Source organism: Heterodontus francisci, chromosome 34 (genome assembly GCF_036365525.1).
Source record: "Heterodontus francisci isolate sHetFra1 chromosome 34, sHetFra1.hap1, whole genome shotgun sequence".
NCBI lineage: Eukaryota > Metazoa > Chordata > Chondrichthyes > Heterodontiformes > Heterodontidae > Heterodontus > Heterodontus francisci.
This window is the reverse complement of record NC_090404.1, coordinates 41739209-41766187: the sequence shown is the minus strand read 5'-3', so window position 1 is coordinate 41766187 and position 26979 is coordinate 41739209. Positions and strand designations below refer to the sequence as shown.

At 40.8% G+C, this 26979-nt stretch overlaps 1 gene segment (V, D, J or C); it reads left to right on the top strand.

The window, feature by feature from the left end:
* Nucleotides 1–1085: 1085 nt before the first annotated feature.
* Nucleotides 1086–19372, top strand: LOC137349407 (Ig heavy chain C region-like). The segment is given in 8 exon segments: nt 1086–1206; nt 1347–1626; nt 2948–2997; nt 11419–11733; nt 13208–13510; nt 13586–13903; nt 17937–18257; nt 18655–19372. Coding segments are annotated over 8 exon segments (2013 nt in total).
* Nucleotides 19373–26979: the final 7607 nt, after the last annotated feature.

Genomic DNA, 26979 nt, shown 5'->3' with positions numbered 1-26979 from the left:
GAATTGAAGTATATGAAGATTTTATATAGGTTCATCATTATCTCTTGTTTTCTCTGTCTGTACCACTTATGATAAAACGTGGAGTCACATTAGCATTTTAGAGCCTTAGTAACCTGAGGTGCTTCCTTTAATTTCCTCTAAACCTTTATCCTGAAATCACTCTGCCATTCCACAACACCAAGCTTACTTCAATTCAGAAGATAATTACTGTTGTATTTTACAAAAATGCATCAACTCATATTTACTGATATTCACTTCAATTTGCTACTTTTCAGCCCATTCACCATTTTATCACTATCCCTTTGTTCTTCTAAATAATTATTTTGGCATTATATTTAAATTTCTTAACACTCTCTTTAAGCCTTGATCTAAATCATTGATGTAAGTGTTCCGAGAACATGAATCCTGTGGGATACCACTGCCCACTTCCAACCACTGTTAACATAATGAGTTCTCTGTTTTCTCTCTTCTAGTCTCTTTCAATCCAGTTTACTCTCCTCTCAATTCTAAACTTCTTAATCTTTACGTAACGTCAGCTGCAGTAACTTTTCAAAGACTTTCTTAAAATCTACATACAGTGCAAACTATGTTATGAAATGTCGAGAGATGACAACACAAATCAAAGCTGCTGGTATGTTTCTATTAATGCAGCGGATGCCAAACTTGGGGCTCATGGTTACCGCGGGGTCGCGGCTCCATTTGCCACAGCAAAGGAATTAGAGTTTTCAGTCGTAATTATTTGAAAGAACGCTTTTTACTGCATTCGCTGTGTCAAGCAGATATACATGCACGGATGCTGTTACTATTATAGTATTAACATATCACCATTTCTTGAAACTGAGTAAGGATGGAAATGCGATCAGCTTGAATGCAAACAAACCCAACACAGCTAACGTGAAGTCTGTTCTGTATAACTCTACTGAACTGTTCATGTTAATTGGATGCAGATTTTCCAGTGTCACTACGGATGTGGGAAACAAAATGCAACAGCCCATGGTGAGTTATACTCACTGCTCATGGTCTCTCAAGCCGCCCTATGCAAATCAGCCCAGTCTCCCCAGGTTTATAAGGTCGGTGTTCAGACACACACCGTTACACAGAACAGTCAGTGCTGAGGTCTGGAGCTCACTTTGTTTAAATTGTTCCCTGCTGGTGAACAAACCATGAATATTGTTTGGGTTTCGGTCCTTTTAACCTGGTTACCAAGTAAGTGCTGTTTATTAAAGAAATTAAATGTTAATTGCATAAAACTGCGTGGCTGTGTGACATTGTGGAAATTGTCTTACCTTTAAACTCTTGTATTGTTTCAGACAAGCGATGTAATAAATATATTTTTCTCCATTCAGATGCCTTCACTGCAAGAGTGAACCAAACACCAAGAATGGCAACGAGAGAGACAGGCGAATCCCTAACCATTAACTGCGTCCTCGTTGATGCTAGCTGTGGTTTGTCCGGCACATCTTGGTTCCGAAATAATCCGGGTTCAACAGATTGGGAACGCATAACGATTGGCGGACGATATGTTGAATCAGTCAACAAGGGAGCAAAGTCATTTTCTCTGCAAATCAAGGACCTGACAGTTGAAGACAGTGTCACCTATTACTGCAAAGCGCAAACCACAGTAATGTGTCTGAGCTTTCACCAATACAAAAACATTTTCCAATCTCCTAGGGAAGAAAATACGAATTGTTTCGCTCTTTTCACTGTAACTTAATTTGCAGCATTGATTCTGAGACTGGAGATAATTTGCAAATAGCTGGTGACAGACCGCGCAGCAAAGACCCCCAAACAGGACAGTTGGATATGCAGAGCCGCTTTTGAACTTACATTTATGCAAGTAAACCTGTTTTTGCACTGGGCTGTACCACTGTGTCGATACTACAGTAGCCACAGCAATCGAAGAGCTGGTTCCTGTAATACACAAACTATGAAAACACTATTTTCATTGGAACAAGGGCAATATTTCTCTGATGCTGAAGTATGAAGAGTAGATACTCAGTATTTTGGAGGGATAACACTCTTCATTCTCAGAAAACCTTGGCAAAATGTATTATTTCGGGAATCCGTATTGCAGCATGCGTCTCGACCTGAGTCACTTGTATTGATGTATATGAGACCTTTTTGTACTGAACGCTGTGACTGTGTGACTTGGTATGCACCACAGTAATGAATCTTGAATTCCCACAATACATAAACTTTCCCCACTCTTCTTATTAAGAAGAAAATGCAAGTTAACCTCTGAATGGCCAAGAAACCTCATGGTTAAATATCCCTTGTCTCTGTCAGACACTGGCTTGTATATTAAAGCCTTTTCTTTATTCATTGAGGTGATTATTTTATAATTGTTATCATCATATTCATAATAGAGCATTGATGTTTCTCCAGGATTTGTATGAGTGGCTGAGAATTATAAACGTCTAATGGGATTCCAATATAGAGGCAATGATTTGAATCATATTTACTGCATCTTTCAATCAATATCTTGGAATATCTGAAGGATTTTCTGTGATGTTTGCAACATTGGATTTCTTGTGCTGGTGTGAAATGATGTGTAGCTGCGATGACACAGTGATTCAGGCAACAGCACAAACCTCTCAAACAGTTAATTCTTTGACTATTAGTGAATGTGGCTGCATAATGCGATTTCTTCCTCATCGTTGTTACTACACAGAGTTTGAAATCAATTTTAGGTGGACCTTTGTTTGAAATCTATCCTCATTCTCCGATGTTAAATCAGCAGATTGTTTTTTTCAGAGCTACAGGAGTTCACATTGTACATAGAAAATAGCTGGATGGATAGCAACTGACAGGAAAATGAAGATTTATTAATCACTAATATATTCGAATGATCCTTTTGATCTGTGTTACTTTGTTATATTTATTAATGGACCTTTGTTTCATTGACCCTTGTTGAACTGGGCTGACTGGGAGCTGACTGACTGTGTAGCTACAGTTACTACTACGACGGAGCTGGCACCGTGCTGACTGTGAACTCTGGTAAGTCACCTCTCTTGCTACTTTATCACTAAAATCTTTTCGATAGAGGGTAAGAAAAATCAGTGCTCTCGTTCAAAATCGCCTGAACAACAAACGCAATAGCTACAGTTTTTCAACTGACTCGGTTAGGTTAGCTATCAGTTTATTTGGCTTAAACTTAGAATATATTTTTCAAAAGCGATTTTACCCAAGAATAAATTGAACATAGATTTAATTCTGTAATTTACCTCTCATGTATGACTTTAGGTACTGATTTGAATAGATGATGTTAGTTTCAACAGATAAAACTGACCGATTCTTCTGAAGTTACTTCCTTAAAGAGCTGTCCCTGTATATCCTTAATGTAAACTATTTCAGATTCATAAATTAATGCAATTCTGGGGCGAGAGAAATTTTCTCCAAACAAGGAGTGAATGAAATTGTATAAACTGCTGTTTACGAATTCCGTGCCGCTTCTAAAAACCTTTTTGTATAAAAGAGTATCTGTTCAGTTAATATCGGCACACAACCTGCAAGTACGAATTCTGACATTTGTGACTCTGGATTAAAGGCGCACATGTCAGCGACCTAGAAACTGACCCATTGTCGGGACGAAATTGGTCTCATCCTGTAGCGCAAAACGGGGGATAGTGAATGGACAGCCTGTTAAACAAGGCAGCAGCTATTTTCACTCATTGACTTGGAAAACGTTGCCAAGGTTTTAATTTCAAACTAAGTAAAAGTATCAACGAAACTATCGAGCTTCCAAAAGAGCTTGAACTGTGAACCACAGTGGAAAGTCCATGAGACCTGGTGAAAAAGCAACTGCCGATTCACGATGAGCCGCTGTTGTGCTACTGATGTAGACCAATTTCACCCCCTAGACTGTTATTCTGTTGGAATCCTGGGTATATGGAAACCACTTCCCTGGACACCCATGTTTCAGCTAATAGGAGGGCTCTGTGTGTAAGACTGCGCTGAACAGCAGAGAACTTTGAAACTACAGTAGGTTACAGTGTAAAAAGTAGGTTCTCTTTTAAAGTATGTGTTTGGAAATGAAATAAGTGGTCTCTTTATTTACTGCTTTAAGGAGAATAGTGACGTCTTGAATTACTTACTTATTTTAAATTTGAGGAAGCAGTCTATTTATTTGGAATCTGAGTGCTCGATATTCATCTTGGGCGGTGATGTAAAACGGGTGGGATCGGATCGGCTGCCCGTTCTATGCAGCGCTTGATATTAAATTCCGTTGTCAACAATGGAACTGAATATCAGGCGCTGCTTTTAACAGGCGCCTGATCCGATAAAGCCTGTTCTGCGCCATCACCTGAGAAGAATTTCTAGCCCATTGTATTTGAAGGTGAACAGTGTGATACAGATTAGACTAGAAACATTGCTAAGGTACAGCTTTTATCGCAGAGATAGAACATGTCACTTATCAAAAGGAAAAACTCTCGAAGAACGCAGGCGAGTGGATGGTGAGAAAAGCCGATTGGTTCCATTTCACACCTCGATACATGTTGTTCCTCAATGGAATTATCTCCCAAAACAACCGATACCTCCCAGCTTAAATAAAAAACAAAAAACTGTCAGCTTTCTGATGTGATATTCCAGGACAAACCACTTTCTTCTGTCCGCTACATTAATTCAAAGGTTAATTTGTTTATTTAAAAGTGGTTGCAGAATATTGAACTTAGGAAAATCAAGCGTTAAATGCGGTTCCCTGAGATGAGCAACGGTGATATTTCGAACTAATTTCATTCTTTGCCTCCTCTGCCTGAATACAACGAGTAAAGCAATGGTATTAATATCTGTCAATGGTATTCACATTCACACTATCATAGGCAAATCATTTTATGTGATCTTCCAACTTGCCCAATGATTAAGAATTTACTACTTGCATTGTTGGTGTTGGTCGTTTTCCAGCTAATTAATTTGTTTATTTCCACTTTGTCATTTCATTACTTCCTCTTTGATTGTTTTAAAAAGATGTATATATTTTTCAACCAGTCTTTTGTAAAAGAAAATCACATATGATTGGAGATTTATCTATTTTTCTGTGATTTTATTTTTCGCTACCAATATTTTCTAGACTCCTGAACGAGCCCCGCCCAACTCTGCCTACGTTGTGTGCCTTGAATATTTAAATTATATCTGTTTGTTTGTATATTTCACCCTAACACAGCAGAGCGCAAAATCTCTCTGGCTCACAGCACATATTGTAAATTCCATTGGGTGCTTCGGAATGTTTTGAACCTATTTGTTTTAGCGATTGCCAAATCCTCGAATTCTGCCACATGATTTTACTGAACTAGTCCCAGCCTTCCACTGTCCCACAGACCAGTTTGCTCTGTGTCTCACTTTTCTTCATTCAAATGAATGGGAACGTCGCACTCCCAGTACCCGCTTTTCAGTCCATTGAAACTTATGGGGTTGGGATTGTGCAAATTCCAGATCTGTGCTAGAAGTGTAGAATCGTAAATCATGCCCCATACCTAATTTCTTCGCCACCTGTAACAGACTGAAGCAGAATCCATCTTTTCCCATTGATCCAGTTCTGAGGAAAGTTTCACAATTTATTTTCACTTCAACACTTCCTATAGTTCCTCAATAAGTTTTATTCACAATTTCTTGAAACCCACATTGTTAGAATTCTCAACTATAACAATATTTATTCAGCAATAGTCAAATTATAAACCGATCCCTCAAATCAGCAATAACTACTTGAATTAATGTCGTGCCTTTAATTTAATTAGAGACACAGGGTTCAGTACTGAGGGAGGATCTAGAAGTAGGAAAAAGCGAGATGAAGACAAGTAGAAGACTTTTAAATTGGAAACATAGGGAAGTAATAAATATCAGCGAGGACAGGACTGATGGTTGATTGGAACTTGGTGCAGCTGGCGACTGTTGGGTAAACTGATGTTTCTGCATTGCAGGAAATAAAGCTGATAAAGGCATGCAGGAAGGGATCAGTTGCAAATTGTCTGAGGTAGTATTGCGGGCAGGTGATGTTAGAGACTGAAGTGGGCGTTCATTGTGTTGAGAGAATATGGGGTGAAAGGATATGAGGCTCTGGTATGAAGAGGATGTAGAGACTGTGAACAGTCTGCTTGTGCCAAAGACAGTGGTCAGGTAGGCCGATAGAACCAGTGGTTAGGGAACAGAGTTAACGACACGGCCAATTAACAGAGCTGAATCTAACCTAAACAGTTTCTTTAATAGTGTGTCACATTTATATTGAGAAGAAACAATCCCAAACTAGCGTAATAAAGAGATTCTCAGTTCCAACCTTACTTTTACATTATTCCTAGTATATTCACTGAAACGGTCAGAAGTGACATCAAATTAACACTTTGTAATTTTATAATGTTTTCCTCATTTGACAGAAGATTCTGATTTACTGCTGATGAATGAATTAACAATTCATAAATGGCTGCTCTTCTCGGTCACGTTTCTCCATATTGGTTCGTTCTGAACCATCCTGTTGTACTATGTATACCTTGCATCATTGTCTTTGTCGATAACCTGCAAGCTTGTTAGATGTGAGGATTCCGAAAATCTAGCAATTAGTATTGGAGATTAGTTTGAACAGAAGTAGATATTGGATTGTAATCAAAAATTGGTAGGTAAAACAATAAGCATAACAGGAAGTCTTCAAAGTTGAGATGTTTCGGCAATAGGGTTGGTGCATTTCCATGAGAGGCAAGGGAAGAGCATCCAAAGATAGAGCTCCATGAAACAGTAAAGCTACAGTGTTGAAATGATACAAAACCGGAAGCTTATGATAATTCAGTAGAGAAGCAAGCTGAGTATAGGAAGTGCAGGGGGAACTGAAAAAGGGAATGGAGGTGAAAAGAAAGAGTATAAGATTAACAGCTAAAATAAAAGGTAACTCAAAAGTCTTTTTATAAACTTATGAATAGTAAAATGATTATCAAATGAAGGGTGGAACTGATTAGGGACCAAAACATATATTTTTGTGGAGTTCGAGGGCTTGGCTGAGGTACTAAATAAATAGTTGCCATTTATCTTTACTAAAAATGAGGATGCTGCCAATGTCACAGCAAATGAGGAGGTAGTAGGGAAAATAGGTTAAGATAGATAAAGATGTGATAATTAAAAGGTTGGCAAAGATTCAAGTAAAAAGTCACCTGGACGGATGGAATGCATCCTAACTTGTTAAGGGAAGTAAGGATGGGCATAGCTGAGGTTCTGGCCGCAATATTCCATTCCTACTCAGATATTGGAATGGTCCCATAGGACTGGAGAACATAAAATGTTAGACCTTTGTCCAAAATGTGAAGAGTTATAAACCCGACGACTGCAGCCAGTCAGTCTAATGTAGGTGATTGAGAAATGTTTAGAGGCAATAATGTGAGACAAAATAAATTGACACTTGGGAAAATAAGCGTTGATAATTGACAGCATCTCAGATTTGTTAAAGAAAAATCGTGCTTAACTAATTTGGTTCAGTTCATTGATGGTGTATTGGAAAATGTTGATGAGGGTAGTGTGAATGAAGTTGATGTAAATTGAAATTCAAAAGTTGTTTTGATAAAGTACCACATAATAGACTTGTTAGCAAATGTTAAGTCCATGTGATTTTGGGGGCAGCGACTGCATTGTTACGAGATTAGCCAAGAAACACAAAGCGGGGAGTAGTGGTATACAATTATCTTTCGAATTGGAAACTAGCGTACTGTGGTGCCACCCAGCATTATTAATATTACTGCTCTTTTGGATATAAATTAATGACCTGGACTAGAGGATACAGGGCTAATTTCAAAGTTTGGAGATGACATGAAACTTGCTATTGTAGAAAACAGCGACGAAAATATAGACTGATTGATCAAAAAGGCAGACACATGGCAGGTACAATTGAATGAAGAGACGTGTTAAGTGCTGCATTTTGGTAGAAATAATGAGGAGAGACAATATAAACTAAATGGTGCAATTTTTAGGGGGTGCAGGAACGGAGAGACCTGGGTCTGCATGTACACAAATATTTGAAGGTGGCATTTATCATCAGAGATATAGATTACAAATGCATGGAAGATATGCTGGATCTTAAAAGTCAATGGTTAGGCCCCACCTGGAATTATGTGACCATTTTATGAACCACACTTAAGGAAGGAAATTAAACCTTTAGGAAGGGTGCAGAGGAAATTTACAACAATGGAACCAGTGATGTTAGTTGTGAGGAAGCTTTATTGAAACTGGGATTTATCCTCTCGGAGCAGGGCGTGTTGAGGCAAGATGTAATGGAGCTGCTAAAATCCCGAAATGTTTTGATAGAAGAGTTCAGGACAAACTGTTTTCAGTGTCAGAGACGTCAGGAACATGTGGACACAGAGTGAAGAAAAGGAACTGGAGGAGAGATAGAGAGCTTTTTATGTATTGAGTTGTTACGATCTGAAATGCACTGCCTGAAAGCCTAGTGGAAGCTGATTCAATTGTAACTTCCAAAGGTAAATTGGATAAAAACGTAAAGGGAGAAAATTGCAGAGCTGTGGAGGAAAAGCAGGGAGGACTAATTGGATAGTTCCTTCAAAGAGCCAGGCACAGGCACTATCATGGAATGACCTCCTTCTGTGTTGTATCATTTAGTGTCTCTATGATTACAGATGCTCTAAGTTTTATAATGTTGCTTCTTAGCTGGCTGCCAATGGTGGGACGATGGAAATCAGAGATGGGTAAGAGACCAGGATTGGAGAAGGACAGAGATCGCGGAGGGTTTTAATGTTGGAGAAGGTTTCAGAGACAGACATGAGAATTTGACCACAAGGATGATAATTTTAAATTCGAGGTGTTGTACAACTGGAAGCAAATGTATGTCACTAAGCACAGAAGTGATGCATGAACAGGACTTGGTGCAAGTTAGTATCTAGGCAACAGAATTTTGGATCAGCTCAATTTTATGGAGGATGAAAGGTGGGAGGCTGGCTTGGAGAGATTGGAACAGGCGAGGCTGCAGATAGGCGGAGGCAGGGGCGGAGGCAGGAAATCTTACAGATGTGGACGTAAACGGCGTTTGCAGTGACGAGGATATGGGGTCAGAAGTTTATCTCAGGGTCAAATCTGACATCCAGGTTAAGAACAGACTGGTTCCACCTCAGACAGTGACGGCAAAAGACTGAAGTCAGTTTGGGAGCAAGTGAAATTTGGGAACTTTTCATGAGAATAAATTATAACAGACATTCAAATTATGAGAGCAAAATACTGTGGATGCTGGAAATCTGAAATAAAAACAAGAAATGCTGGAAATACTCAGCAGGTCTGGCAGCATCTGTGGAGAAAGAAGCTGAGTTAACGTTTCGGGTCAGTGACCCTTCTTCGGAACCCAGTCTTTGGCTGTTGGAGGAAACCAGAACACCCAACAGAAACCCACACGGTCACAGGGAGAACTTGTAAACTGCACCCAGGCAGTACCCAGAACTAAACCCAGCTCGCTGGAGCTGTGAGGCTGCGATGCTAACCATTGCGCCACTGTGCCACCCGCTCTGTTTCAAAAACAATTCCCTGTAAAGTTAAGAAATCAATTTGCTCCATAAGCACACAAATCAAAACAGATTATTGGTAACAAACAACAACAACAAAAACTTGCATTTATATAGCGCTTTTTAATGTAATAGAATGTACAAGGCACCTCACAAAAACGTTATAAAACAAAATTTGACAACGACCCACATAAGGTGATATTACAGTGCATGGCCAAAAGCTTTGTCAAGGAGAAAGATTTTAAGGAGTATCTGAAAGAAATAAAGAGAGGTAAAGAGGCAGAGAAAATTAGGAGGGATTTCAGAAAGGCAGCTGAAGGCATGGACACCAACTGTGGAACAATTAAGATCGGCGCTGCTCAAGAGGCCAGAATTAGATGAACGCGGATATCTCGGAGGGTTGTGGAACTGGAGGAGATTACAGAGGTAAGGGTGGGCGAGGCCATGAGGGACTTGAAGGCAGTGATGAGAATTTTCAAATCAAAGGGTTGGTTGATCGAGGCACCATGTAGGTCAGCCAGCACAATGATGGTGTGTGAACAGGACTTGGTGTGATTAAGAAACGGTCAGCAGAGTTTTGGATGACCTTACTTTTAGGGAGTATGGGCAGGAGTGCATTGCAACGGTCGAGTCTATAAGGTAACATAGGCATGAAGGACGTTTTCAGCAGCAGAAGAGCTGAGGCAGGGGCGAAGGCATGTCACATTATGGAGGTGGAAATAGGCGGTTTTAGTGATGGGGAGTACGTATATGTGGTCAGAAGCTGATCTATTAGTCAAATATGACATCAAAGTGGCAAACGGCTTGGTTTACCTGGAGACAGTTGCAAGAGAGAGAAATGAAGTCAGTAGCGAGGGAATGGACTTTACAGCAGGAACTGAAGACAATGGCTTTTGTCTTCCCAATATTTAGTTGGAGTAAATTTCTGCTGATCCACTATTGGATGTTGAACTAACAGTCTGACAATTTAGAGACAGTGAAGGAGTCAAGAGAAGTGGTGGTGAGGGGGAGCTGGGTATTGTTAGCAGACATGTAAAAACTATTATGTCGTTGAAGGGCTGCATGTAGATAAGAAATACGAGGAGGAATGGGGGAAATAATAAAGGATATACATTTAATATCTGACCATCACTGCACCCACATCAAGGGTGAGGATAATTTTGCCCCAGCGCATTGATCATTCTTTATTCAGAAATTAACAACTTATAAAAATAAATGAATGTTCATTCAATATCTAAACTTCTTTCTCCCAACACGCCCACTGTGATATCCCTACATTTCTTACCAATTTCAATAGCCACAGCCACACCAACAGAAAATTGCAATGTGATAAACACAGAGGCATTGGATAAGTAGCAACTGCCCCTGGAAACCTCCTTTATCAGACTGGGGCCTTGGACTTGTCCTATCCCGTAATATGTCTTCACAAACAAGCAATCCCTATATAACACAACTCATAGAACAGCAATATATTGTGATCTTGAATGTAAATGGATCACTGACATTTCAGAAGCAGTTTTTTAAAAAAAAGTAATTTCTTGTATGCCATCTATTTGTATTAAACTTTGCTCAGGCAATGGTTGTCAGCCAATCATATTATCTTAAGAATCAATAGCTGGCCTCTAATTTTGAAAATATTTCACAGCAATACGAAGGAAAATAAAACAAATGACAATTAACCAGAGACCATGACTTCAATAAATAAATGAAGACTTGAATTTCAATCGGGTCTTTCACGCCCTCAGTATGTCCAAACGCTTTTTGAAGAGTAGTCACTATTGGAATGTATGAAACGCGCACAGCAAGATCCCACAAATAGCAATGTGATAATGATGAGATCATCAGTTTTAGGTGTTGGTTGAAGGATAAATGCCGGCCGGGAAATGAGGGAAATGGTCTTCTCATAATTATAGAAGGGAGTAAAATATCCTTGTAATTCTAGGAGCTGCTCCACCAACCATCAATCTCCTCTACTCTGCAACTGACGAACTGAGAATAAAGGGGTTGGTACAACTGTTTTGCCTCATCAGTGAATACAAACCAGAAAGCATTACAGTCAGCTGGGAGAAGAATGGAAACTCCATACAGTCTGGCTTTACCACCACATCCCCAACTAAAACATCGAATGGAGATTTTAGCTCCAGAAGCATCCTTAAAGTGCCCCTGCAGGAATGGAGTAGCGGTTCTGTGTACAGCTGCCAGGTATCCCATTCTGCAACCAACAGTGTACAGCGGAAAGACATTAGATCAAAATCAGGTGAGGAAATGAAACCAATTCAGAAGCTTGCACGAGTGAAGTATTCCCACTTTCTGTATCAATATTGGATTAGTTGGGATGTTATTGTGACCATTTATCGATGAGGATTAAACATTCCTGAACTGGTCCAGTGTGTGACATCTGCACCAGTTCATGGTGTACTGGAATTCTATAGTAAAAATTGTTGGGAATGTTTCAGCAGCAACGTCCGAGCTACCTGAAGCTGTTCTTTCAAAGAGCCAGCACAGGCACGATGGACCGAATGGCCTCCTTCTGTGTTATATCATTCCCTATTTCAGCGGCAATGACTGAAGCACTGGATGGTGCTCACTGTCAGGCTAGTATTGCAAAAGACACTAAGATGTCTTGACATGAATATGATGCTGTGGTCAATGTAATGCATCGAACATAATCTTTTACGATATTAGGAATAATTTATAAAGATCGTCTCACATCCCATTTAATTAATTCACCAAATCAATCCAGGTGAAACAGGACAGAAATACAGATCAAAAGCGTATCTTTAGAAAATAATGGATCAAATTTCACAGTACGGTTCAGTTACTCATTACATTTCTGAGGATTTATTATATCTGCTGCTGCATTCGGTACAAAATTGTGTAAATAAAATGAAATAGGTGAGATTGGGACAGAGAAAGTAAGAACAGTGAGTGAGAGAGGGATAGACATTGAGAGAGAACTGCTCCTAAATTAAAGAGACAGATATGATCAGAAAACCGAAATAAAACAACAAACGGTTCTTTCTTTTAAATATTTTATTTAAAACGACATGTGTAAGAGCCAGGGAAATACGACTATTTGGACAACAATTCTAGGGAGTCATCAAACACGATCGGCCCAATTCATTTGTCTATTTCTCTCTTTCTTTCCCTCTCCATCTCCCTCAGGTTTTCTCTCTGTGTCTGTCACCCTCCCACTTTATAACCCACTGTCTCTCTCTCACACTCCATTTCCATGTCGCTGCATGTTTTTTTTTTAAATCTCTGTTGGTGTCTGGATCTTGGACTCCCTTTATCTCTTTCTCTCCCCTCTCTCTTTATTTCTCTGCCTCTCACTCTTTCTCTGACGGTCTCTCCATCCCACACTTTCTGCTGTTACCTCTCTCTCTGCTGCTCCGTCCCTGCCTGTCTCTCCCTATCGATTTCTCTCTCTCTTGTCCTGTTCCTGATGCTCATTATCTCTGTGTTGCTCTCTGTTTTGTCGGTTTGTCTCTTTGTATCCAGCTCTCTTTTTGTCTCTCTGCCTGTCATTCAGTATAAATTATTTTTTCAAATTAGTGATTCAACTCAAACTGTGCATAACCAACAGAATGATGTTTTAAATTCAATAATAATCAGTGAAAATATGCTCATCAGCTATCAGTTGTCACTGAAATTAAATTCTTCCTAAACAAACGGATTTGTCAACCTTAACGCATTGTCCTGTTTCTGAATCTCTCGTTTCTCACTGACAGAAATCACAGTATTTCTCAGAGATCCCTCCATTGAAGATATCTGGATCAATAAGACTGCCGCCCTGTTGTGTGAAGTGGTCTCTACAGTTCCCACTGAGATTGCGATCGCTTGGACAGTTGATGGTAAGATGAGGATTGAAGGAGTTCAAATCGAAGCAGCTACAAAGGATGGAAACCAGTACCTGACAATCAGCCACTTGACAAGCAGCGTGGAAGAGTGGGATAGCGGGGTTGAATACTCATGCTCAGCACATGGGGGCCAATCATCAAATCCGGTAACAAAACAAACAAGAAAGACAAAAGGTGGGTAAAAATATATCACCCTGTTTTTAAATGACAGTGGAAGGAAGACTAACCCTGGTTCAAATTCTGTTACAGTCGAGCCAATACAGCCAAAGGTCCGCCTCCTGCCTCCATCACCAGAGGAGATTCAAAATACCAGCACCGCCATTCTCACATGCTTGATAAGAGGATTCTATCCTGATAAAATCACCGTTTCCTGGGAGAAGGACGGAGTTGCTTTAAACTCGAACGTCACCAGTTTCCCCACTGCTCTTGAACAGGACCAGAGCTTCAGCACAAGCAGCCTTCTCATTTTACCTGCAGCTGAATGGAAAAAGGGAGAAACATACACCTGTTCTGCCTCACATCCACCTTCAGACTCTACTGTGAAGAGGGCCATCAGCAACCCGGAAGGTAAGGGCAGTTACACAATATATACTCACACAATCAGTGCTTTGTACTTAATCTAAAGGCAACATCAAACAACGGGGGCACTAGTGATCAGATTCCTCTAGTTGTAGGAACAGCAAAATGTGTGGATAACAATTAATGCAGCCTTAACTCACAGGCCACACGGAGACAATAAAATGATCAGCACTCAGTGTGTGCGCCGCTATATACATGTGAGGACCCAATGGTAAGAATGAAGTAGGAGAAGGATTTCTCCAACTTCACTGTACGGTTCACTGGTGATTGTCGGCTATCTTTAAACAGCAATAAACAGTAGCTCAAAATGCATAGAGTTCCATAATGTGGGAAGAAGACTTTGGGTGCTGTTTACTTCGTTCTGTACTGCTGTATTTAAGTCCGACACAACACTGAGTGCCAGCAGTCAGTTAAAAGCCAAAAACAGCCAGTTATCAAGCGACTCAGCCAATTTTGTCAGTAGCTTTTTGCATTTCAATTACTCATATCTTCTGCACCGCCAGGGTTAGAGGTCATAGGAGGAGTCTAATAACGTCATCATGAACAGAATCCAATGCTGTGACCTTTTGTTTTGATGAGTGTAAACTAAACTGTTTTCATTTCTGATTGTTTTTATTCCAATCAAATTACAAATAATGAGGTATATTGGAACCCACTACGTTCTGGCTACGGGGCTGCAACTGACCTCCAGCACCAGTCAGTCTGATGCGTGAACGTCTGCAGCATGAGAACGGGAACAATTTGTCCCAATTAAATTCCAGTCAGAGGAATTCCTGATCTGTGGAATAAATGATTGGAAATATTATTTGCACAATAATAGCCCCACCACCTCCGTGTGAAGGATGAAGAAGCAATAAACTTCCCTGGATCTGGGGTTGGATACCGTTTCTTGCTGAGTTCGTTGATTTCACCAGATGGTGTTCGGGGCCTGAAATTGGTCTTAGTGTCCCTAGATTCACGAAACAGCAATAGTGCGTGGTTCCACTCCTGATCTATGGTAAATGCGTGTGTGCTATTTCTGGGAAGAAGAAGAGAGGACTTGGCTGCAATGTCCTCACGGTACAACAACCTGCTGATATTTGCTGTGTATCAGACGCAGTCATAAACACTAACAAACAAGCTTCTAGCATTGGTGAGGACCCCGACACTGTAGTAGTCAGCTTTGCAGAACAAAAACGCCCTATGTCCTGCCACCAGACCTCGCTGAGTTGACGAATCTCAACTGCTGGCTTTTTGGCAGATGCAATGGCCTAGATACATCCGGGTTCCTGAGGCGAACCCCATTGTTTCCTCTTACATAGGGTTAGATAGAATATACAGCACAGAAACTGTCCATTCGGCCCAATAAGTCCAGGCAAGCGTTTATGCTTCACTCAAGTCTTCCTTCGGTATTTCCCCATTTAACTCTTTGAACATAACGCTCCATTGCTATCTCCTTCATATGCTTGGCTAGAGTCCAGTTAAATACAATTATACTGTTCGCTTCAACCACTCCTTGTGGTCGGGAGTTCCCTATTTTCACCTTTCTCCAGATAAAGAAGCTTGTTCTGAATGCCCTATTGAATTTCTTGGTGACTACCTTATGTTAATGGCCACTAGCTTTGCTCTTTCCCAAGTGGAAAACTTCACTGTGTCTACTCGACCAAACCTTTCATAATGAAAAATAAAACAATATTAGAGAACCCCTCAGCCTTCTCATTTCAACAGAAAAGACACCTAGCCTGTTCAATCTCTCCTGAAATGTATACCCCCATATTGATGTTGTCATCCTTGTAAATAATGTTTGCGCCCTCTCTAATGCCTCTGCATCATTTTTTCAATATATGACAAGCACACTGTGCGCAGTAATCCAAGTGTAGTCAAATCAAGGTTCGATGCAGTTTTAGTGTAACTTCTTTACCTTTCAATTCTAGTTTTTTTATGACCTTGTTAATCTGCGTTTCTAGTTGTAATGATTTATGTATCTGTAATCCGAGATCCATTTGCTCCTCTTCCACATTTATATTCTTATTTTCTAAGTAATATGCCACCTCTTTAACTTTCTTGGTGAAATGCAATACTCTGCATTTATTTATGTCAAATTCATTTGCCAATTATTTCTCCATCCTGCAAGTATCTTCATATCTTCTTGCAATTTGTTGCAGTCCTCCTCAACATTGGCTATTCGCCTGAATTTGGTGTAATCCACAAATTTAGAAATTGGATTTCTGATTTTATCATCCCAAACATTAATGGCCCTCCGATCTGAGGAGGTCAGGTGGAGTTCGATGTGTTTGCACCTCTGCTGAGGGCAGGACCGGACGGGGCTCTGATGTTGTTGCTGTAGGATAGGCTGTTGGCATTCACATTTTCTGCTGATCTACTCAGAGTGTCCAATCGTGAGAGGTACTCAAGGCAACCGATTCAGTGGAGCCTGTACTGGAGTAACAATGACAGCAGGCATTTATATAGCACTTTTAAACGCCTCGTGCCTCTTCACAGAAATCGATAGGAAGTGAATCTAAATGTGCACGCTGTCTTTGTTTTAGAATGCTGAGGTGAAGATTTGAGTGTTGAAATCAGCCCAAGTCCTACACATGACATTTCTGCTTGTCGTTGCCTCAACATATCTCAGGGTTGAAACTCAGTTTGCTGTTTAAACCAATGGAGATGATTCATTTTATTACAATCAGTCATCTGACATTCTCACTTTTTTGTGCCTTCCTTTTTCCTTTTTCTGCCAAAAATAGCAACTTTTGGAAATGAAAGTAAGATCAAATCCCTTCAGATAAGAGGGTTCTTGTAACATACACCATGAAATATTCTTCACTCATTTTATGAAGGGATGTTAATTTAATGGGATGAAATCAGGGATCCCAGTGAGTAGACAAATACATGTTTACATCTGCCAATCTGGAAGGAGAGCCAATGGGAATGATGAGAATCCAGAAACAGTTTGCACAGCACTCCCTTCTGAAACATCATTGAGAGAAATTCACCAATTTTAGTGTAGATTAGAAAAAAAAAGTAACAATGTTGGACATGCGCAATAAATATGTAACTTTGGTCCCTTGTAGAGATCTTGAGAATTTCAGAGATGACATCCTCGCTGAATATAATGACGGTGGTTTCGATAATGTTCAGAGAAACAAATTTAACTTTCAGTGAAAACAAAGGAGAATGCTTATTCATTTAGATTTCATGCCATGTATAAAGAAAGTAATGATTCTTATGGTCAGAGTGACTATTTTACTTTAAAAACTGAAGGTATGTTTTCCAATATCTTTAGCATTTATCTCAATTTTGTAAAGGTCTGGATACTAGAGAAAACCTTTCCACTGTCACTGATGTCAATATTGTGTACCTCTGGGCCAGGTATATCATCGTAAAATTATAGACTTCCTCACTTTACACACTTAAACAATGGTGTCTTTAATCTCAGCCTTCCAGCAATGCTCCTTCCTAGACCAGAGTGGTGGTTTTCACGTTTTCCTAAATACATTGTAGCTTTTAAGTGACGAGCGAAATCGGTGTCAAATGATGTAGAACATCTGCGTGTTGGTTTTGAGGCCACGCTTCCATTCATTGCTCAGGCAGAGACAAGTTCATTTCAACCCAAATGCTTGGACTGAAAAAGAGGAGAATTTTAGTCACTTTATAGGAGGTATATTTGAACCCACCACATTCAGGACACAGGGCTGCAATTGACCTCTAGCATCAGTCAGTCAGTCTGATGTGTGAACCTTTGCAGCATGAGAGCAGGGACAATTAGTCCCAATTAAATCCCAGTCAGAGGAATTCCCGATTTGTGGAATTAATAATCGGAAATATTTTTGCGGACATCATCCAGAGAAGCCAGGAGATGAAAGCAACAAGACCAGAAGGGCGCTGCATCTTATTAGCTAAACAGAAACAATCTGAGAAAAGTCCTAACCTACTCCAGTAAGTAGAATTATTTTATATCTCTTGGAGTATGTTGTTGTTGTTGTTACCTGTGAATTCAACATGACAGCTTGAAATAACCATTCCCTCTTCTTTCCAGATGACTGTCATGAGGCAGACATTTCTGTCAATATATTGAACCCCCTCTTTGAAGAGATTTGGACTCAACGAACGGCGACCATTGTTTGTGAAATCCTTTACAGCGACTTAGAAAGCGTCATCGTGTCCTGGCAAGTGGATGGGAATGGGAGAACGGAAGGAGTCGAGACTCAGAGTCCCGAGTGGAATGGAAGCAAATTCGCCATCGTTAGTAAACTAAAAGTCACTGCGGCAGAGTGGGACAGTGGGGTGGAATACGTCTGCTTCATAGAGGACAGCGAATTACCAACACCAGTGAAAACTTCCACCAGGAAAGTAAAGGGTAAGCACAGATAATACTCGGTCAGATGATAAATGATGTTAACAAATACCCAGTTTCTTCACTAAATGTTCCTATGTCATCTGGGACCTGGGAAGTCACCAGACGGGTAAAAAATAGTATGAAAAAATAGAAGCGGTTTGACACTGTTGCATCCAAACAGCGTCAGTGCTTTTTGATTGTCTCCAACTCTTTGCAATCTAACGTCAGACCACATTGAAAAACCACCAAAATAAAGAAAATTAAAGGCACCCATGAACAAGTAGAGAAATATGTAAACTCTCACAGTTCAGAAACTATTCCAAATGCCCGAATGCACATTATTTCCAGAAAAGGGGAACATGAAGTGAAGACTGAAGAAGAAACAGACTCAGTTTAACCAATATTTCTCTCTTTACAGTTGGTGAAATGCATCCTCCTAAAGTCTACGTTCTACTTCCATCAGCGGAAGAGATAGGCACTGAGCAGACGGCTACTCTGGTGTGTCTAGTCACTGGTTTTTATCCTGCTGAGATTTACATCGCTTGGATGGCCAATGACACCCTTTTGGATTCAGGTTCTCCTAGCCAAGCAGAGATCAAGAAGAGAAATGGTTCCAGCTCCATTGCCAGCAGATTGAAACTCACTGCAGTGGAGTGGAACAGCGGCACCACGTACACCTGTTTAGTGGGACACCCGTCCCTCCAAAGGGATTTACGCAGAAGCATAAATAAATCTTATGGTAAACCTACTTCAGTTAATGTTTCACTTGTCCTATCTGACAGTGTTAAATCATGTACATAACCCAGTGTGGGTGAATATCTGTTTCCCATAGATGTGTTACTGTTGTGATGTTCATAACTGTTTGAGTATCTGAGTCAGTGAATCTCCTGTTTATCACATGTCACTGTCACCCTCTATGTCGACGAATAATTGTTGAGATATTTCAGTAATATATGAAACCATATCAGTCAATGAAGGATTGCTTTGGTTAGAATCCGATAACCCTGGATAACCTTAACACAGCTGCAATCGTTTTGAAGATCCCTTGAAGGGTTTAGTGATGTTATTGGATGAATAGGAAATTGTGCTTTAGTCTGTATGTGGATCCGCTAATTGCAATAAATGCTGAATGAAAACTTGCTGGCTCCCCTATTTGTCGTTTGTGTGCGTGTTACTTTCACGATCTTCATTTTAAACTTGATCCAAATATGTATGATATACATTGTCTAATCTTCCAGCTGTGCAACACGTTTCCATTCCCCCATTTTTAGAGATACAAAGGGTGCTTTCAAACAGATTACACTACTCCTTACCGTGTTTGCAGCTTCCAGAGCTCTTGTGGTTTACATTTGGCCAATGATGTATCTAGTTGTAAATCGGTATGAGTAAAGGTAGAACAACATCCAGTCACTATTTAGTACGACAATAATTTACCAAAACTAGTGATTGCTTGTATTCACTCTTACTTATCCAGTCATAGCTAGATCTTCAGCGAGATCTCCACCAGCTCCCGCACCAGTATCTCTGGAGTTCCATGAGGATCTATCCCTGGTCCTCTCCTATTGCTCACATACATGCTGTCTCTGGGTGACATCATCCAAAATCAGAGTCCACATGTACGCTGCTGACACCCAGCTCTATCTCACCATCACCTCTTTCAACCACTCCGCTGACTCTGATTTGTTTTTATTATTTGATGGGATATGTGCATCAATGTTAAGACCAGCCTTAGTTGACTTTGAGTTGGTGTTGATGAGCTGCCTTCATGAGCCACTGCAGTCCATCTGCTGTAGATATACCCACAATGCTGTTAGGAAGGGAGTTCCAGGATTTTGACCCAGTGACAGTGAAGGAACAGCGATATAGTTCCAGGTCAAGATGGTGTGTGGCTTGGTGGGGAACTTGCAGGCGGTGGTGTTCCCATGCATCTGCTGCCTTTGTCCTTTTAGGTGATAGAGGCTGTTGGTTTGGAAAGCTATTGTTTGAGGAGCTTTGGTGGGCGGCTGCAGTGCACCTTGTGTATTATACACGCTGCTGCCACTCTGTGTCAGTGGTGGAGGGAGTGAATGTTTGTGTTTTGGGCACCAACCAAGAAGATTGCTTTGTCCTGGATGTTGTCGAGCTTTTTGAATGTTGTTGAACGTGCACCCATCCAGGCAAGTGGAGACTATTCCATCACACTCCTGTAGACAGACATTGGGGAGGCAGAAGTTGTTACTCACTGCAGAATTCCCAGCATCTGACCTGTTCCTGGAGCCATAGTAATTATGCGACTGCTCCAGTTCATTTTCTGGTCAATGGTAACCCCCAAGATGTTGATGGCAATGTTATTGTTGTATTGAACTATTAATCTGTGCAGTTTCAAAAGCTTTTGTTTCCAAGGTATGACTTGACGTTGGAATATCCTCAGCACTTTAGTGTCATTTGAGCTCATTGTCAGCTGCCGGGCTTCTGAATCACAATATTGTGGGTAGAAATTCGCCTCAAGTGACGGCGTCACCGCCTGAGAGGGATTTCAACTCCAGTGGGTTCAAGCTCCTCTGCCTGACTTCGGTTTCTAATCCAGGCTGACAATTCCACGCAACAGCGGGTGCGGTTTTCCAGATAAAATGCTGCTCCGTGGCCTCGTCTGGTTGTTCGGGTAGATGTTAAAGATACCCTGGGTATATTGAAGGATTAGCGAGCTCTGCCGGCGGCTCCCAGAGCAACACTTATTAGACTAAATTCCCATTGACCACATTGCTGCTTTTTGGGCGTGGTTCTGGGTTAATTGACTGTGATGTAGTTTATCAAACATTAAAAAAGTAATTATTTGGACATACAGCTTTGTGACCTCTGGAAGCCGTGAAAGGCTATGTATGAAGTGGAATCTACTCATCTTCTCATAATGGTCAGTTAAAGTGCAGCACAGGATCCGACAGTTTTTCGAATGGGAAGCTAACCTGTATTCACAGCGAATTGCAGCCTGCAGTGAGACAGCTGATCCGATCATTTTTGGTGTTGCATTATCTTCTCAAGGAGAAATCAGACCGTTCTTTAACGTAACGCACTTTGCCTAATTACTGTGACTAGCCAGCCGAGTCAGAAGCTGCAACAGCTGTTTCATGGGATCCATACAGGATTGTATCTGTATGAGTGGCGGAAGCACTGTTCAGATGTGTGGTATCGGTCTAAGAAGGAGGCTGTCTCGCTGATTTGGGAACCGCTGTTCTCTGGGTTGCGGTTAACTCGCCATGTTGGAGGCTGCCTGATTGAGTGGAAGAACCGCTGTTCTTTGAGGTCCGGCGTCTCTCCACTCTGGAGAATGTCTCGGTGAAGGGGGGCGGGGGGCGGTAGGGTGGGGGGAGCGCTGTTCTATGAGATGTGGTATCTATCCATGCAGGCGTGTGCCTCAGTGAGTGAGGCAACCGTTGTTCGATGAGATGTGGTATCTCTCCTTCCTGGAGTGTGTCTTAGTGAGTGGGGGAACGTCTGTTCAATGGAATGTGGTAACTATCCATGCTGGAGGGTGTCACAGTGAGTGAGGGATCACTTGTTCCTTGGCGCGTGGTTTTTCTCCCTGCTGTAGGATATTTTGACGACTGGGGGAACTACTGTTCTATAAGGTTTGTTAGGCATCCATGCTGGAGTATGTCTCAGTGAGTGAAGCAACTGATGTTTGATGGGGTATGGTATCCATCTATGCTAAAGAATGTTTCAGTGAGTGGGGAAACCACTGTCCTATAGGGTGTGGTATCTCTCTCTCTGTTGGAGGGTGTCTCCGTTCGTGGGGGAGCAGCTGTTCTATGGGATGTGGTGTCTATCTGTGCTGAAGTGTGTCTCGGTGAGTGGGGAATCCATGTTCTATAGCCTGTGGATTCTATCGATGCTGCAGGTGTCTCAGTGAGTGGGATAATCCATGTTCTCTACCTATTCATGCTGGAGAGTGTGGTGGTGAGTGGGATAATCCATGCTATATGGGATGCGATAGCTATCCATGTTGGAGGATGGCCCTTTGAGTGGGGGAGTCTCTGTATAGTGGGGGGGGGTGATATCCTACCTATGCAGGAAGACGTCTCGATGAGTAGGGGAACCGATATTGTATGGGCTGAATTTCTGTCCATGTTAGAGTGTGTCTCAGTGAGTGGTAGACCTCTGGTCTCTGGGATGCGGTATCTGTCCGTACTGAGGATGTCTTGGTGAATCGGGGAACATCTGGACTGTGGTCTCTCTCTCTGCTGAATGTGTCTCAGTGCGTGGATTCGCCGCTTTTCTATGGGGTCTGGTATCTATCCAACTAGAGAATGCTTCTGTGAGTAGAGGAATCTATGTGCTATGGATTGTGGTATCTATTCTTGAAGGAAAATGTCTCGTTGAGTGGAGGAACGGCTGTTCTATGGGGAGTTATGTCTCTCCACGCTGGAGGTTGCCTCGGTGAGGTGGTGAGCAGTGTATCTTACTCTGCCATCGATGCATGATGGATGCTGTTCATTCAGCTTGTGGTCAGATGCACTAATTTAGTCAGCAAATTGGTATCTGTGTTTCTCATGATGCCTATTTGTGAGTGGACCCCGCTTCATTCATTAGAGTTGGCTCACGTCCGGTTGTGCAGTGTTAGCAGGCTGTATTTCACTTTGTTATCAAACTATCTCTGGGTCGCCTAATCCCACAATATCTCATCAGCTAAGGAAGCGCATATGGACACGTATAACCAACCCATGTTCAGCTCTCGCTTTCACATTGTAAAATTAGGAGGATTTGCTTGGGGTGTTGAATTTATCCCCTGGTCAGCTGTTGTTAAGAAGATATGACCTGTCAGTTCAATCTAGAATAAAACTTCTGACTGTAACCCAGGATTTGAGATCTTTGGATTTATAATATGACAACATTTACTCTACGTCAGGTCAGTGACGCCTGTGGTTATGATAATTTTGGACTCAGGTTCCAACAGTCTGAACGTAATGCAAATATAAAGGTAGCCCTCTAATCACATAAGATATCCCCCCCTCCCCTCTACCTCCCCCAACAGCCACACACCCCCACCCCCCACACACACAAAGATGCCTCGGCTAGGATTACCATAACCCTATAACTACATAAGCCAAGACTTGACTTGAAATACACTGCTGTTCAATAAATGATATTAGATAAGTCCAGCAACAACAGGCTAGTCATTTTAACTGTAATGGTGGGAATGCTTTTTAGAAACGCTGATCCAGGACAAAATTAACAGTCGCTTGGACAAATGTGGAATATTTAAGGAAAGACAGCAAGGATTTGTTAAGGTAAAATCGTGTTTGACTAACTTGATTGAGTTTTTGATGAGGTAGCAGAGAAGGTTGATGAAGGTAATGCATCTGATGTGATGTATATAGAATTCCAAAAGGCGTTTCTTAAAGTGCTACATAAGATGCTTTTCCACAAAGTTAAAACCCATGGAATAATAGGGATAGTGGCAGCATGGATACAAAGTTGGCTGAGTTATAGGAATCAGAGAATAGTGGTGAATGGTTCTTTTTCAAATTGTAGGAGCATATAAAGTGAAGTTCTCCAGGGGGTCAGTACTAGGACCACTGCTTTACTTGACAGATATTAATGACCATGACTATGTTGTGCCGGACACAATTTTAAAATTTGCGAATGAGACAAAACTGGGCAATATTGTGAATTGTGAGAAAGATGGTGATAGACTTCAAGAGGGAATAGACAGCCTATTGTAATGGGCGGACAAGTGGCAGATTAAACATAATTCAGAGATGTGAAGTGATAAATTTTGCTAGGAAAAACGAGGAAAGCCAATGGAAACTAAAGGGTAAAATTCTAAAGGGGATTCAGGATGAGAGAGACCTGGGGGTATACGTGCACAATTCGTTGAAGGTGGCAGAGCAGGTTGAGAAAGTGCATAAAGAAAGGCAGACGGGATCCTAGGCCTTATAAATAAAGGCACAGAGTATGAAAGAAAGGAAGTTATGGTGAACCTTTATAAAACACTGTTTCGATCTTAACTGGAGTACTGCGCCAAATTCTGGGAACCACAGTTTAGGAAGGATGTGAAGACATTAGAAAAGATGTGGAAAACATTTATGAGAATGGTTCCAGAGAGGGAAAACCTTTTTTATGCAGCGAGTGGTTATGATCTGGTATGTATTCCCTGAGAGTGTGGTGGAAGCAGATTCAATCCAAAAGGATTCAAAACTGTCCTCACAATTGGATAAGCACCTGAAGAGAAAAAGGAAATGCAGTGCTATAGGAACAAGCAGGGGAGTGGGACTAGGTGAGTTGCTCTGGCAGCGATCCAGCATGGATACTGCAGTCTGAATGATCTCCTTCAGTGCTGCAAGGATTCTATGATTTGATGGTTCTATGATTGTCAGAAGAAGGGAATTGTTAACTTCAGTTTTATCGCTGAATCCAAGACAGAAAGCATAAAGTAACCAGACATTTTGTGTTTCTGTTCCAGAATATTGGAGACATCTTATAGGAATATACGATATGATGTGCTATTGATTCCACAATACAATACCAGCCGAGTAAATAGATAATTGTAACAGTAATATATCAAATCTTGAGTATGAAACCTAAGAGTATGGCAGCACCAGCCTGGTAAATAACAACTGAATCTATTAACAGTGAGATGGGTCTAACCTTATTGTGCAGATGGTAATGTAAAATAATGAATTGAAATCCTAAAACAGAACTTGTCTTTATCTAAAATAAAAGCATAATACTGTAGATGCTGGAAATCTGAAATAAAAACAGAAAGTGCTGGAAATACTCAACAGGTTAGACAGTATCTGTGGAGACAGAAGCAGAGTTAAAGTTTCAGGTCAGTGACCTTTCATCAGAACTGGCAAAGGTTAGAAAAGAATTATGTTTTAACTAAGTGAAGGAGGGGGTGGGGAGGGTATGGTGGTGGGGTAGTGGGGAAGAGAACAAAGGGAAAGGTCTGTGATAGGGCAGAGGGCAGGAGAGGTTAAGTAACAAAGCTGTCCTGGGATAAAGGCAGAGTGTGTTAATGCTTGTAATTAAAGACGAAGCATCAGTGGAGAGAGAGTGTGAACGGCAGAAAAAATGAAGCTTGTCTGAATCTACTTTGCTGCAAAATGTTGATAGATTTTAGCTTTCGAACATAAACTGCGCTGATCAGGCAAAGATGCATCTTAAGCCAAAATATCAGCCCGCTTCAGTTTTCGTGCTGATTTCGGAACTAAATTTCGCATGTGAACTGCAAGGGATTTAATTCTATAATCAGGACACACTTCTGTTCAAAAGTTGCCGAGTTTATTTCTTTTAAGTAGATTTTCATTAATTATTGTCATTATCAGCTGTCAAAAGACAAATTAAGTTTAATCACACGCTCTTATCAGTGTCATAAAGCATTTTTTCCCTACTGGAACATGAAAAGGATGGATATATAACGTCTTTAATCAATCCTCTCTCCTGTATACTCTGCCTGACCTCGACTATCACCACACAATACATGCCTTTCTCCATTGTTCAGAAATTCACTTTAACGGGCATCGGGCTGGTTGACGTTTGAGCTACTTTCTCATATTCGGTCATTCAGCTTCTGATGCATCATTTACCTCGTGATTGCCGGTTTTCAGGTTAGTGCAGTTCTTTGTATGTATTCTGTTTACACCATGAACACATTTATACCAATATCCATCTATTTATTCTAGAAACTCCTCAAATAATGGAAAATCCAGAAGACCTCGAGGTAGAGGAAGAAGGATTAGAAAACTTCGATGAGGATGCAAGCTCTGCTTCAACAGTGTTCGCTTTTATCATCCTGTTTATCCTCAGTATATTGTACAGCACATTTGTAACCGTCCTTAAGGTAATAACAAATTTCAATAACACTGTGACATTGTGCAAATTGACTAGGAAGTTGGGTTTATACCTTGGATGTAGCTAAGTTGAAAATAATGAACTAAATATCCCAAAAGAATAATAATTCCTCAGGTCCCACAGTTTAAGATTGGACTTCATCAGTCCTTTCCATGTGATTAAATGGCACATTGACTAAACTTCCTGAAGAAGATGACTTAGCCGAGGAATACATGCAGACGAGAATTAATATAACATATAGGAAGCAGCGCACATCAATAATGGAAAGAATTACTTTACAAATAGATTGTCGGTCATTAGAAGCAAAACAACAGGAAAAAGATTCACTAAATGTTTATGAGTAATAAGTCAGAAATAGTTAGCGAACCATCCCGAGAATAATGAACATAATAGTTTTGAGAGAGAGAGAGAGCGAAAGGACGACCAAAGCAAAGGTTTGCAAGTAAAGCTGGATCACCATGAAGAGAGCTGGAAAGCATGATTTCAGAATGATGGGATGCTGATAACTGTGAAGTGATGAAGAAAGCATTGACCATGGAAGGACAGGAGAAAATTGCAGTTGTTAAATCGATGAAAAAACGGTGCAATGTATTCAAGAAGTTGATCAGCGAACACAACTTACACAATCACAGGAAGAGAAATTCTAAATGGGGGATCACATTACCTTGAAAGACAACAATTCATGCAAGTATCAAACCAAAATATGGAAGGTTAAGGTGAAAAGATTGTCAGGTTTGACAGCCGGCAGCATTATAAAACCAGCAAAAAAAAGAGATAATGAAATTATAAAATGCAATGTGTGGTAAGAAACAATTGCTGGGGATGTGAAGGATGATATCAAATGTTCTTTAGATACATAAAGAAAAATAAATAAGTTAAAAGTGCATGTGAGGTTGTTACACAGGAACATGGG